The sequence below is a fragment of the Gasterosteus aculeatus genome, chromosome 9 (genome assembly GCF_964276395.1).
Source record: "Gasterosteus aculeatus chromosome 9, fGasAcu3.hap1.1, whole genome shotgun sequence".
Lineage (NCBI taxonomy): Eukaryota > Metazoa > Chordata > Actinopteri > Perciformes > Gasterosteidae > Gasterosteus > Gasterosteus aculeatus.
This window is the reverse complement of record NC_135696.1, coordinates 17,678,886-17,692,735: the sequence shown is the minus strand read 5'-3', so window position 1 is coordinate 17,692,735 and position 13,850 is coordinate 17,678,886. Positions and strand designations below refer to the sequence as shown.

The window sequence follows — 13,850 nt, the reverse complement described above, 5'->3', positions numbered from 1 at the left end:
TGCTGCAATATTAAAAAGAGATCACCTCTGGAAGATTCTCTCCAAACACAATTGTTGTGCGAGCTGCTTGAACCACATCAGGTCAGTGTGTTGAAAGTGTGACAAGGTTACAAAAGGGTTGAAAACGGATTCATCGTTTAAAACGTTTTGGACTGTTGAGTGGACAAAACAAGAGGTTTTTAAAACTGATATTTTGCAATTTTATTTCCTTTTAAAATGCATTGATTGACAAATTAGCAAATTAGCTTATCTTCATTATGTGCATGACGTTAAATGAGTCTTAAACTCCGTAGGGTTGTCATGCTTTGGCAAAACAGAGAAATGGATAGCACAAACCAAGACTTTTTCTCAATTTTTCCCTTCCTATAAAACCCACACATGGAAACTACTAAAACTGCGTTTAAGACTTGGTTGGGGTTTGGGAGAAACTTCGGTCTCTTGTGTGAAAGTCTAAACGGGCTTGAAAAAAAATGAAACATCCTCCTGTAAGAATGTGTGTTAGACAGAGACAGAAAAAGAGGAACAACCAGACGGTCCTGCCCTCTGGGACATTAAAGCAAATGATCATGAATAAAACTAGGCAGTGTGTGTCTCTGTGTGTGTGACCATTTAGGACTGAAGGGGTAAATGTCGTTTTTCATTACAAATTTTTCAATTTGCCAGAAATTCAGGCCAGCAAAGAATTGAGTTTGACCACCATTCCTCTTTTGTAAAGTCATAGTTTAACCCGGAGAAACAAACACTGACACAGACACACACTAGTATGTTTTCGCTGGCTTACACACGATCCCAAGTGGTGAGTAAGAGCCAATCATACAACCCTATTACTTTGTTTACTACCAGCACAGTGCACGCGTGTACGTGTGTTTGTGTGTGTGTGTGCGCATTTGTATGAAAAAAAACGACTAAAAGTGCTGCGGTTGAGATTTTACCAAAATATTATTGCGAAGTCACAGTAGAATTAAAATAAATGAGGTAAAAATCTAAATAATCTCAAAATTGTTAGTTTCAAAGAACTGTAGATATTTAAAATGTTAAGTAAAACATCTGTGTCTGCGACTTCAAATGAGTACACACTTAAAGGGTACTTATAAACCGAAGGGGAAAACTGGCAAATAAAGGTCCGGTATGAGACCAGATAACATGATATCATATGACACACACACGCGGACAGAACATGGCGTTAATCACATTACTGTGATCATGGGTTCGGCGAGACTCTGTGACGGGACGAGTTCGTGGCTCGGTTAAACCATCAGGGCGTCCCGGGTCGGTCTACAACCAGAGAGCTGGCAGACAACAGGCTCCTACATGAAGCATGATCAATATATATATATAGAATTGAATATTTTAATACATTATTTAATGAGCTGTTTAAACAGAGTAAATGACTGAATACAATAAAACACAGCTGGCTAATTAGAAGAATTATTTGTTAAAGTAGTCAGGTTCCATTGTTTGGATGAACCTACACAGGGTTATCACACAAAATAGAACCAAAAACTGGTCAGTGTAGCAGATTATTAAGCGATTATGAAGCGTATCGGGGAGCTGTAATGACTTGCAATTTTGGGACCAACCGTGTAACAACATGTGGCCACCATTTCCCCCCCAGCTGATGCCACGGCTTGGTTAATGTGCAACCAGAAACAGGTGTATGCGAATTCCTTTGCTGCTATAAATACCATCAGGAAAAGCCAGGTGACATAAAAGCATTTAATAATTGAGCAACGTGTGGCAGGTGGGCAGCGCCGCGGCGGTGCTGACTCATGGCTTCTGCAGCTTAACAATGACGGCCAGAAAACAAAAAACGGCCGGCTCTCAGTTTAATGCTGAGCTCGGGGTCCTGAAGAAGACTTCTGAAGCTCGGTGGCATGAGCACTCTGCTCGGGAAAATCCTGTTTAATATAATACGAGCGAGGCCGCCGGTCCCCTCATTCCCACACACACAAACACACACACACACACACACACACACACACACACACACACACACACACACACACAATGCAGTGTCAGTGTCAAACGCACACATTGCTTTAGCTTCCTTCCTACTGAAAAATGAGGGAAGGGGTGAACAGTAGCCGCAGCTCACTGTCACGACATGGTGGGCTTCATTCTCTGACCGAAAAACTGTGAAGGACACATTCAGTACACGTTGGCAAGAAAGCTCCCATTTAGCTGATTAATGTAGCCAAATTTTTATTGTTGTATTTGGCTATTACTACTTTTACATCATCTTGGTGTCATATGCAATTTTAACAGTAAAATTCAATACAAATAATACACATTAACAAAAAAAATATAATACACCGCAACAGTATCAAGGGAGCAGCCAAGGGTGGAGCCTAACTGGCTCCACTGTTGCTGGTTTAAGATGACATGCATGCAACATAAAAGAAACCCCATAATAATGGCAAGGGTAATTCCCAGGTGACATCATCCGTAATATTAAGTTAGGGACCGCCTCTGGCTAAATGCAGTGCGATTTTATTTGTAGGACTCTACAACTGTTGTTAGAATGAGATGACGGACACAGATCCTCTCTGGGTGGCTTGAACAAACGGTGAAGATGAGTTCATGTAAGCTTAAGACTTAAGTGAAGTCTTAAGAAGTATTAGCGAAAAGGTCTGGAGAAAAAGCCCCAAATGTCCGTCCCTTCTTTCAGCCACAGAAACATCTACATGCACTGGACTTTTTCATGGGCCTGTATTCCTCCACCAAGACGCGCGCAGCAGCCGGCCTCTATCTGACCAACGGAGTCTCGTGTACTGCAGAGAGCAGTGGTGCAGACCTTCCCTCGCGCAGAGAAGGTCCTGCTTCATGCTCCACATGGAAACGGGTGTGATTTTGCTGCAGTCTGACAGAATCAGATGGCGCACAATAAAAACCACTATTCTACTCCACGTGTTGTGCTGTACGGCTGCACACTCCTGCAACACAAGCACCATTGCAGTTGAAGAACAGGCAGTTGGTCTCTCGGGTCGCTCCTGAAGAAATGACCCCACAGCTTCACTCCGACATTGTGGTCTGTTTGTCTTTCACTCCGTTTGTGGGAGTATTTTATGAGAACAGGGATTTGGAAGGAAGCATGAATGACTCTTGAGAGCGCGCGTAGGGGCTTGTGCACGTCCGAGTGCTGGTGTGCACGCGTGTGCACGCGCGCGTGTGTGTGTGTGTCATCTCCAGCTGAGTAGCAGGATGCAGACAACCAGGAAGAGATAAGCGCGGGTGAATGAAGGGAGCTTTGCGTGTGCGCGTGTATGTGTGTGCGCGTGGGGAAATCACTTCACAAAGGCCTGGAAGTGTGTGTTCTCCCGTCTACCAGCGCGGGACTCGGAGGAGATAAGCAGACAGCCACATTCTCCCCTTGTGTTTTCCCAGCAAAAACAGGAGGCGGAATACCAACCACTCAGACCGATGCCACAGGGTCAGGCCTGCAACACACAGAAGGACACGGCCGCTCACTCCTCGCACACGCACGCCTACACGGGTCACCTCCACGGGTATCGATACTGCTGAGTTTTTTTGATGGATGCCTTCAGAAAAGACACTCGAGAATGCGCGTGCATGGAGGCACGTTTGCAGACTCACGCTGCTAAAGAAGCAACCGCAACATTGTAATTTTAATATGTAAATAATCCAAAGGAAATAACCGATTAACACTCATCACACACATTTGTACTGTAACAGTAGCATGTATTGTTAGTCTATATAGGAATTTTAGCATGTTGTTGTGCATGCGTGTGAATCATATAAATATATTAATCGAAAAAGTTACTGGAGAGAATGATGTAAAAAATCCTAAAACAGTATAAACTTTTAAAATATTTATTCAACAATGATATAAAACATAGAAATAAGCATATCCTCATGAGTCAGACCAGAGTCAGTGACTGTTTTTTTCTCAATATTCCTAAATAGCTTGAGTGAAGATGAATGCTTCTTCATAAGACAGCAAGAATGAGAAGTGTTACAGCATCTATTGTTCCAGTAACCTACTTACTATTTCAGCACTGTTGATTATCTATAATTAACGTTAAGCTGATAAGCGGGAAAGTGTAAGGGCGTAAACATTAAGTGAATGTTAATCGTAAATTCACAAAACAAATATTTGAGTCTCTGATTAAAAGTTCATGTAAGGATGCAAAAAGATGGAGTTTTTATCTAGTTGTTTTTAATTGGCAGAAAGGGGGAAAAGAACTTCAGTCCAAAACAATAAAGCCAGGCTGGGTTTTGTAATCGTGACGTTCTCTGGCAGGGTTCTCCGGTTGCTCTCTGCTGTCAAATATTTAATGACAGCTAAGAAAACGCCTTACGAATGCACTAGGGGTGTAACGATTCATCCTCTGAATCGATTAATCGATTTATATTCCTGCGATCCAACTGAATCGATCTGTGCTCCGCAAATCGGCATTCCGGACGACATATATCGATTACAAATCGATTGAAATGGTACATAATCGATTTGTATCGATACTTGGAAACTGCACATTGGATTTAAGTACAAAAACGGTATGGATGTTTGTTTGTTTGTTTTTTAGCACTTTAGACACGTTAAACGTTACTCGATTCAGTCTGCCTGTCTGTGACGTCATCAGTACGTAGCGGCAGCCGCGCGAAACTCGGAACAACAACAAAACACAGCGTGGAGGAGACGACTGCGAGCAAGACATTTACAAACCAACTTATCGATCCAGCGTGTGGAAACATTTTGGCTTTTGCAAACACGGAGGGGTTCTAAATAAGTCGGTCGCTGTTCGTAGAATATGTAGAAGACAAATAACACCACGGAAACATGACGAATCTTTCCGGCCATCTACTAAGGCGCCGTGGGATTAAACAACGCCGACAGTCAGGCGCCTCTAGCAGCGTCACCGCTGCAGCAGCAGCAGGTAACTCCAGCTCTGCAGACACCTCAGGCCTCGCCAGCACCAAACTCAACATCACAGTAACAATTGCCAAGTTTATCTGTAAAGACGTGCGACCCTACAATGTGGTTGAAAATCCAGGGTTCTGTGGATTGATCCAAACATTGTGTAATTATTGTGTAATGTTTAGATTGAAAATGGCACTTGATTCAAATAAAAGGTTAATACATTTGCCATTAATTGTGGTTTTCTTGTTTGTAATATCCATAATTAATTTAAACCTGATTTCCTTACAAGAAACAACAGGGATCTCAGAAACTTTGCCTCCACTGTCCAGTAGAGTTACTGAATCGATTTCAAGTCACTGAATCGAATCAAATCGAATCGTTCTAAATTAACCCAGATCGTCCATGAATCGAATCGGCAACCATGAATCGCGATTCGAATCGAATCGTTGTTAAAATGAATCGTTACACCACTAAAATGCACACAAAGATATAAGAAGAAACAGGTATCAGTCGAGGTCCATAGGAAAAACGGGATGCTCGTGTGTCCGATTGCTGTGTATAAGTATGAATGCATTCTTTATGTTCATTGATATTTCAAGCAAATAAAAACATAGCCTGAAAAACACAAAGTCATGTGATTGCAATATCAACATAACATCACACAACAGTGTAACATGCCCGAAGTACACACACACACACACACACACACACACACACAAACTGGCCGGTGTCCAGGGTTGTCAGGTTTGTGTATTTGGTATGTGAGGAATGTGTGCTGGTCAGCGTGTGGACACTCCGTGTTCTGGGTGGAGTCCTTATCGGCCCAACGTGTCATCACAGACAACATGGGGCCCTCAAAAGAGCCAAGAAACACATTCAAACATATTTGTGTGCGTAAGCCCGCCTGCGCATACACACAGAGTGAGACAGGTGTAACCGAAGCAAACGTCTGGATAAAGAAAAAGAAAGAACGCAGCAACATCTCTTCAGATTCTTCCACCGGCCCGGATGATGTGAGCGCTGACGTGTTAACATGCAAAAATAATCCTTACTAGTCATGGAGCTTTGCTTGGTGGTCGTAAACAGACTAGAAGAAGACTGACACAGAAAAACATCAGTGCACGACTAAGGCAGATTTAGGACTGACAATTGAGCCTTGATACTTGCTTGTTGAGTTTGATAATAAATCTCCTGGGAAGTAATACGACTGCTTGCGTGTTTTGTAGCATAAATTAATATATGGGGAAAGAAATGTTGATATGAAGGCAAATATGTTAATATAAATGCAACAAACTTACTCATGATAATGGGAAGAAGCAGCGCAATCATCATTTATGAAGCAAATCCGTTGAATACGCTATTTTAAATCATGAAGATGCACCAACACATAAACGCAATATGTGGTCGCAGTGAGAAGGAAAGAAATGAGCTTGGTTCATAAGTCAAACTGCATGAAAGCTTAAGTGAATCTCCAGTTTGAGTTAATTTAGGTGGACCGCACAAAGATACCGTGCATGACACACCATTGCACTATTAGGTTCCCATGAAATAACAAGGATTTTTTATGCACGTTGCTTCATATCAGTGACAAAAATATGGTGATAAAATGTTTAAAAGAATGCAAGATTGCATACACACATGTACTGCCTTATGAGAACAGATAGCTCTAGGACCATGTGTGTGTGTGTGTGTGTGTGTGTGTGTGTGTGTGTGTGTGTGTGTGTGTGTGTGTGTGTGTGTGTGTGTGTGTGTGTGTGTGCGCGCGCTGTGTGCAAAGCAGCGAGAGAGAGAGAGAGTGCATCAGCACTGTTTTGGTACAAATGAGTCCAGCTGTTTCTCATCTTCCTTAATGGCTGATTTAACATCTGGATCCACGCGCAAACACACATACACACACACAGAAGTGTACTTGGTGAACATGCATAGAGTACAGCAACAACATTTTGGCCTCAATCAGAACAACAATTCAGCCAACAGATAATGCTCGCGCTAAACGTGCGCGCGCGCGCGCGCTTCTCCGGAGGACGCCGGCTTAGCAGGACTGTCAATGGGCTGCACGTGGCACCACCGAGGGTTCATAACGATGAATCGTTGGTAAAGAACAAAAATAAACGGGCATCTATCATTTCTCATACACGTGCAACCTCTGAGGCAGCGCGCCCGAGGCGTCGGATCAACGCAACCGAGATGCGTAAAATGACTTTTATCTCCAAGAATATTCAAGGATATGATTCCAAACTAAAAACGTGAGTGAAGACAGGACTCACCAGCTTTGCACGGGTCTTTGTAGTCAATGGTCTCCGCTCGCTCTTCCTCATAATAATCATAGTCTGGCTCCTCGTAGTCGAAACAGTTGCAAATAGTCACTTTGCCCCAGAAAGTCAAGCCCGCGAGCACCAGCGTGATCCAGCGCATCTTAGCGGCCAGTGCCGGGGGCACTCGGTCCATCTGAGGACTGAAATAAAGGAACAAAAGGCCTCTCTGCTCGTCCCCTCTTGTTCTGTTAGGAGATGGTCTAACCACTCTCCAAAGGAAGCAGGAATGTCAGCGGATCATGGTGAAGACAGCTCTCCCTTTCTCCGGATACTATAAGCCGCTGCAAGTTAATCTCCTCGGCTCTCCTCCATGGTAAAAGTGCACCGAGTTGTCCGTCCGTACGTCTCTCCCGGCGTCTGTCAGTCAGCAAAGTGTCCGCCGAGGAGCTCCGCTGTCCTCCGCTGTAGCTTCGCAGGTGAGGCTGCTGAGACTAAAATAAAAAAAACAGCCATACACACACACACACACACACACACACACACACACACACACACACACGCACACACAAGACAGAGACGCGGTGAATGGATGTCGACATCTGATCCCTGAGCGCAAAGACGCACGGCCGGGTGCCTGCTGCTCACGAGCGCCACTGAGTGTCTCACACTCTCTATACCCTACAGTGCCCCCCCCCCCCCCTCTCTCTCTCTCTGTCTCTCTCTCTCTCTCTCTCTCTCTCTCTCTCTCTCTCCCTTCTCCCGAGTCAGCGCACCGCCCACCCACAAAACGCGCGCGCGCGCACACACCGCCAAATACCTGCACTGGGGTGCCTAACCCAAACTTTCTTTGTGCCTTTCCTCCCTACTGAGAGCGTGTTTGCTGATATGCGCCCCCCCCCCCACCGCCCCCTCCCCATCCTCCTTTGCACAAACACCCGCATATACGGATAACCCACTGTGATAAATGCATCCTCATCACAACGTGGTGACACCGGAGGAAACGCGCACCGATCTTCACAGGGTTTTTTGGACCCTCACAGCGATCCGTAAAGGGGGCCTCCCAGGGGGCTTCCAGGAGAAAACCGGTAGCGGTAAAAGTAACGCTGCGGTTACAAATGGGCCTGTGGGTTTTAGTATTCATCATCCCTCACACCCAGTTACTAATGGGTGTTATCTGGTGATTTAGAGAAAGGTGCTAAGTAGGTGACAACCACACCATAAATGCCCAGAGGTAGTGAGCAACAGACGACTTTATGGCAGTCATTATACTTCCTCTGCTACCTCCTTTTTCTGTCTTTGAAAGAGAGAAATGTAAAAATAAAAAAAGATCAAAGGTTATATGAATTGCGCTATTTGGATCTTGTGCGTAAAGTAGACTCGATCTATGGCGCTAAAGATTCCATCTTTCCTCTACATAAGACGTAAACAGTGAGTTGGTCAATAGAGACCCTCAGAGGGTGATCACCAAAAGACGAATAAGTCTCCTGCTTCATAATGTGTAGCACACAGCTGGGGTGTTGGGTTATGTTCTCCAACCACAAATGATTGATTTAGTTATTGTACATTTGGCAGAATGATATCCATCCGTCAGTAGATCGGTCGACAACAGAGGAACCGACTTTCCGTGGGTTAACAATGCTCCACTGCATCACTGGCCCCTAAGTAGCCAACTCTCTGTGGCGTTTGGGTGAGACCAAACCAAAGTACATTTACCACCAATTAAACTCGGCGCCTTGGCGCAGACAAAAAAAAAATCTTCCACTGTCTATAAAAAGTTGTCAACAAATACCCCACAATCCTCGGGAATGCACGCACTGCTGACACAAGCAGTAAACACAAAAACACCCCGCCGAGGTAAATCCTCCTGAGACCGGTTCGCCCCGCGTCTCCGCAGCTTACCTGCTGCGTTTACCTGCCCGGGCCGCGTCGGTTTGCTGCGGCGTCACGAAGCGACCCATCGTGCCTCCGACGCAGCCGAGTCCACTCTCCCGGGGGCGTCAGGGGGCCCGCGGTGCCACTCGGTACCGGCGGTTCCGAACGTGCCCGTCTCCCCCCATTCTTGTGACACGGGAGATTACCGGAGCGCTGTCTCTCTCTCTCTCTCTCTCTCTCTCTGCTGCTCCCGACTAATCCTGCCCCTCCCGGGAGGGGCAGCGGCGCGCTGACGTCACTCTATCAATCCAGCCGCAAGCTGTCCACTCCGCACGCCCCCGAGGCACGGACACAAATCCCCTGGAGGCTGCGCGCACACGCACTAACACAGTTTAGTTGCAGTGGAGGTCAACGCACCCCTGATCCTGAAGGACGGGGGATGACCTGAACCAACAGAGGAAGGAGGAAGTTGATTGTCGGCCTTTTAAAGATGGAGAGAGGCTCACCAAATGTCCCTTTGTACCAAACTGTTTAGTATGAAAGATTTAGAAACACGCAATACATACACGATGTTTGCGTTTTGCAGTGTGCAAACCGGCACGCCTTTCTAGAGCTAAAGCTTTAGGGTTTAACGTGCTATGCTACTTTTAAAGGACCACTTAACTGTATTTACTACACAGTTTAATGAGTGATGTGTGATCTGTGCGTTTGTGGTCTGGATTTATCTCCTGAAGAATTGCTGATTAACGCCGAGGGAGGCATTGAGTGGCGTTTGGGCCTCTCTAACCACTTACCTGCGTGCGGTTGCCGCCCCAAGTAATTTATTCAGCAAAATGCTTCCTTCTTAAGAACGATCCAGCTTCAGAGATTAATGCTGTGTGCAGGTATTTGAGTCTCTATTTAAAGCATTTATTGATCAGTGCGACTCTGAAACTCTGTAAAAGTACCTCGCCAGCATTCTGGCCCAGCACAACCGCCGCCACCAACCTCCCTGACACACACACACACACACACACACACACACGCACACTCACAGACACACACATCAGGACAAGCCCTCCATCTGAGCAGCAGCCCCTCGAGACTCTCGCAAGTGCTTTGGTCTGCAGGTATTGGAGCACTATTATTACCATTGTTTTGCTCAAAGAGACTCTCCAATCAATTTGATACGGGGCAGCACAACTCCACAAGGTTTGCATTGTGCTCGTTTAACTTTAAAGGCGAATACTTGACGTTGAATGGAAGTCCATATGGGAAAGATTACTATCTGTAAGGTGTAGGCGCATCGAGCGCTGCAGTTCCACTCGGCTCTACAAAATGTTTCGCTTTTTTTAGTAGTCAACCTGGTTTCCAGTGGTAGAAAACCATTCAGAGGGCCAGAAACAAAAATCTGCAATGCCATGTTCTGGATGTTTGTCCTGATTGCCAAAGATAGTTACAGCTACAAGGTGCGTTGTGTAAAATATTGAGGAGAGAAATAAGAGGTGAGAAGAAATAACTAATCTGACTGCGTTAGTGTCAAGTGTTCTTTGAATTCCCCCTGAGGGAGCTAAGAGGTGGCCAGAGACATCCATCACCTTTTGGAGGTAAACCGTCTGCTGACACTACAGCAGAGTACTTGAGAAGATGAAAATACGTAGATACCGTTAAAAAGCTCCACAATTGCCTAAACGGTTTAATTTCTTCATCACTTCATTTATTTGATTTCTAGTTTTTCTCTTCAAAACAGCCACATGGAACGTTTATTGTGAACTCAAAACGTTGGGATACAGAATGAAAATGTTGTTACCTAAATAACTTACAGTATGTGTGTTACTGTCCTGTGTAGTCGACCTTTATGTAAACAGAGAGAGCGGATGGGAAGATGAGGTTCAGAGGAAATCCTCTGGTTAAATGCCAAGATGTTCATCGCATTCTCTCTCCCTCTCTCTCCTGATCTTATTTCCTCTTTTCTTCTCCACTCGAGGCTCAGATTCTCCACCGTCGTGTCCTCTCTTGTGTGTTCCGTGCACGTGGGCGTGACCGCGTGGGTGTGCACGTGCTCACGCTCACGATCGCGGTCGTGTGTTTCGGAGAGATGACACAGGCCGCTTATGACTGGCAGGAAGGAAGAGGAATGACTGCAGGATGCATGTTGGAGTAAAAAAAATAATAATACGTATTAAAAAAAACATCTGCAGCTGTAAAGAGGAAAAGATGCGAAAACCGAGAAATGAATAGCGGAAAGGACGCGGCTTAGCTTAGCATAAAGTCGAGGGGAAACGGCTGTCGTTGCACTGTCCGAACTCAAAAACTACCCCAATACAATTTTCATTTGTGCGGGTCTGGAGAAAGAGAAACGGTCTAGAGTCTATTTCTTGATGTTCATCAAACATGGTACAAAGTGTTCGCACGTGCACGTTGGTACCACACCTGGCAACTGTGACCACACAACGCGAGGAGTCACTGTGCAGCAACGGCATGAAAGGCGGCAAATAACAACAAGAACTGCGAATGTGGCTTTAACATTTTTGTTAAATCACTCAGCTGTTTCTTTTTAGTCGTAATGCTAACTAAGCACGCTCAGGAAATACAGCTGGATGGGCAGATTTTACAAAATGCTGAACTGTTCCTTCATTACATGTAAGTAAGTGTTTCATTATAGTACATGCACGCATTGAAATATGTCTGAAACTATTCATATTTGATGTAGCTGCCCAGTGAAATCTTTCCGGAACAAACAAGTATCGCGTGGAGAAATTCCACTTGGAACGAGATGGTCAGAAGACCCCTGAGGCAGAGTTGGGTTGTGGGGAGAGAAAGAAGTGTACTGAGCAAGCGAAAGCAGAACAAATCTCCCTCTCCTCATCACCTCCCTGCTTTGAAAGCCCAAGATGCCCGAGTGTGCGTGTGCCTGCGTGTGTGTGTGTGTGTAAATGTAAACAGTGGTCCTTTGCTGACACGGCACATCTTCAGGAACTTGGATTGTGTGTGTGAGCGCCTTGGCCTCTGCTCCGAGCAGATATGCTTCCTTTCAGAAAGACGGAAAGAAATAAGCAGCAAAGACCTTAGACTCTGTGCGTGTGTGTGTGTGTGTGTGTGTGTGTGTGTTTGTGCGTGCGTGCGTGTGTGGTACACTGTAAAATTGCAGTCCTCTCCAGCTTTAAGGGGAAACCACTCTTAAATGAAGAACAGTTGTAGAGTCCACAATAACCACAACAAACAACAACCCGTCTGTATGATGCACAAGCTACAATCCACATGCTAATAATGATCCGTGACCCCTCCTGTGAATCACTGCATTAGCTCTGTGAGCAGACCGTCCCTCCCTGCACGAGCGTCGGGTCATCAGGATACTGCTGTCATCTGCAGGATTAAAGCAGTAGTGACAAACGGAGATGGACAGCTCTGACACCGGGCAGGAGGGTAAAAGACAAATGAGCTTATTTCTTTATGTTATCAAAAGTCAAACTGTCTGTGTTGTGCTGCTAAAATGTTTTCAGCAGTGACAATGAACAATTATGGGAATTAATAAAAATTGTTGCAAGGATATTAAAGTTATATTGAAATAGTTTCTTTAAAAATGAAATGCAACATGTTCAATGTCAATTCGTCTTCATGAACAGTCCTCTTAAAAGAATAAAGTTACAGGATGCCATCGGAAAACGTAAACTTCTCGCTCTCTCTCGCCAGGTCTCCTCCGTGTCCCGCTCTGCCCGGAAGTCAGAGGAGCTTGATCAATGGTATCGATGAGGAGATGCTAATAGCTGATGCTAATAGGGCCGATATGACTAATATGCAGAGGGGGCCATTGATCTGCAGAGTTAGCACCTCATGCTGAAACAGCTGATTCAACTACATAGTTGGACTAAAAGTGCCACCCTTGCTATGTGTGTGTGTGTGTGTGTGTGTGTGTGTGTGTGTGTGTGAGTGTGTGTGTGTGTGTGCACTTGAGTAACAATGCATTCCTGCTGAAGTATAAAGTATACAAATGCAAGCACAGACGCAGGACGACACAATAATACATTCCGTATCCTTGTAAACCTGAATTTACAGTTAAAAAGTCAAGCTTGTATTCACTTGTATTCGCTTATACAAGATTGGACCATTGTGCAACAGGTCTGACATTCACCCTCAACCAAACCCAAACCAGTTTTATTCAGGCCTTTTTACAGTTTCCGAGTAATAATGACAACATTTAGTGGCCACACACTGTATATTTGTGTATTTGGTCTCTACAGAATGTTAAACCAGTAAGAAAGGCTTTTGTGGAATTTTGAAATGGTCTCACAGCTCATATATTCGCCTAATGACACTGCAGATAAACAGTATTAGACTTGGTCGGCAGCTTATATATGGTACACAGCATATTTCAGGTCTTCCAACTACTCAAAGGGCTTTAACATTCAATTGTACAACCGAAGCAGTGATTTTTAGTTCTGCAGTTATTCGTCTCAACAGTTGGCAAGGACCAAACAAGAGCAAAACAATACAATATTAGTATTTAGTATTTTTTTCATCCATGTCACTAAATTTGAGACAGTCATACACTAATTGAAGTACCACACAGTTCATGGTACTTTATGTGTAATACCTGCCTGACTATGCATTTGAGTTTAATTACTCATGGTTGTCTTTATTTTAAATCTTATTTTATTCTATATAATTTTTACTAGTTCATTTGTTTTTACTTTCCTCTGCTTGTCTGCACTCATTTATTTCTTTATGCTGTTACAACAACTGAATGTCTCCTCTGAAGCGCAATAACGGCTTATCCTAATTTAGCGTAGCTCTTATAACTTTTCTGATCTTTCCTGAACGAGGGTTTTTATGTATAAGGGAATATATCTTGACACTAACATCAT

At 44.5% G+C, this 13,850-nt stretch overlaps 1 protein-coding gene across 2 annotated transcripts in view; it reads right to left on the bottom strand.

Moving 5' to 3' along the window:
• Positions 1-9,268, bottom strand: part of tll1 (tolloid-like 1) — a 30,602-nt gene extending 21,334 nt beyond the window's left edge. The window contains exons 1-2 of one of the 2 annotated variants that reach the window (XM_040186161.2): positions 9,034-9,268; positions 7,147-7,625 (exon numbers count right to left, since the gene is read on the bottom strand). In XM_040186161.2, the coding sequence (XP_040042095.1) occupies positions 7,147-7,327 (181 nt within the window). In that variant the 5' untranslated portion in view covers positions 7,328-7,625; positions 9,034-9,268. The remainder of the gene's footprint in view (positions 1-7,146; positions 7,626-9,033) is intronic. The other variant, XM_078109226.1, reaches the window with a different exon arrangement.
• Between the last annotated feature and the right edge of the window lie 4,582 nt (positions 9,269-13,850).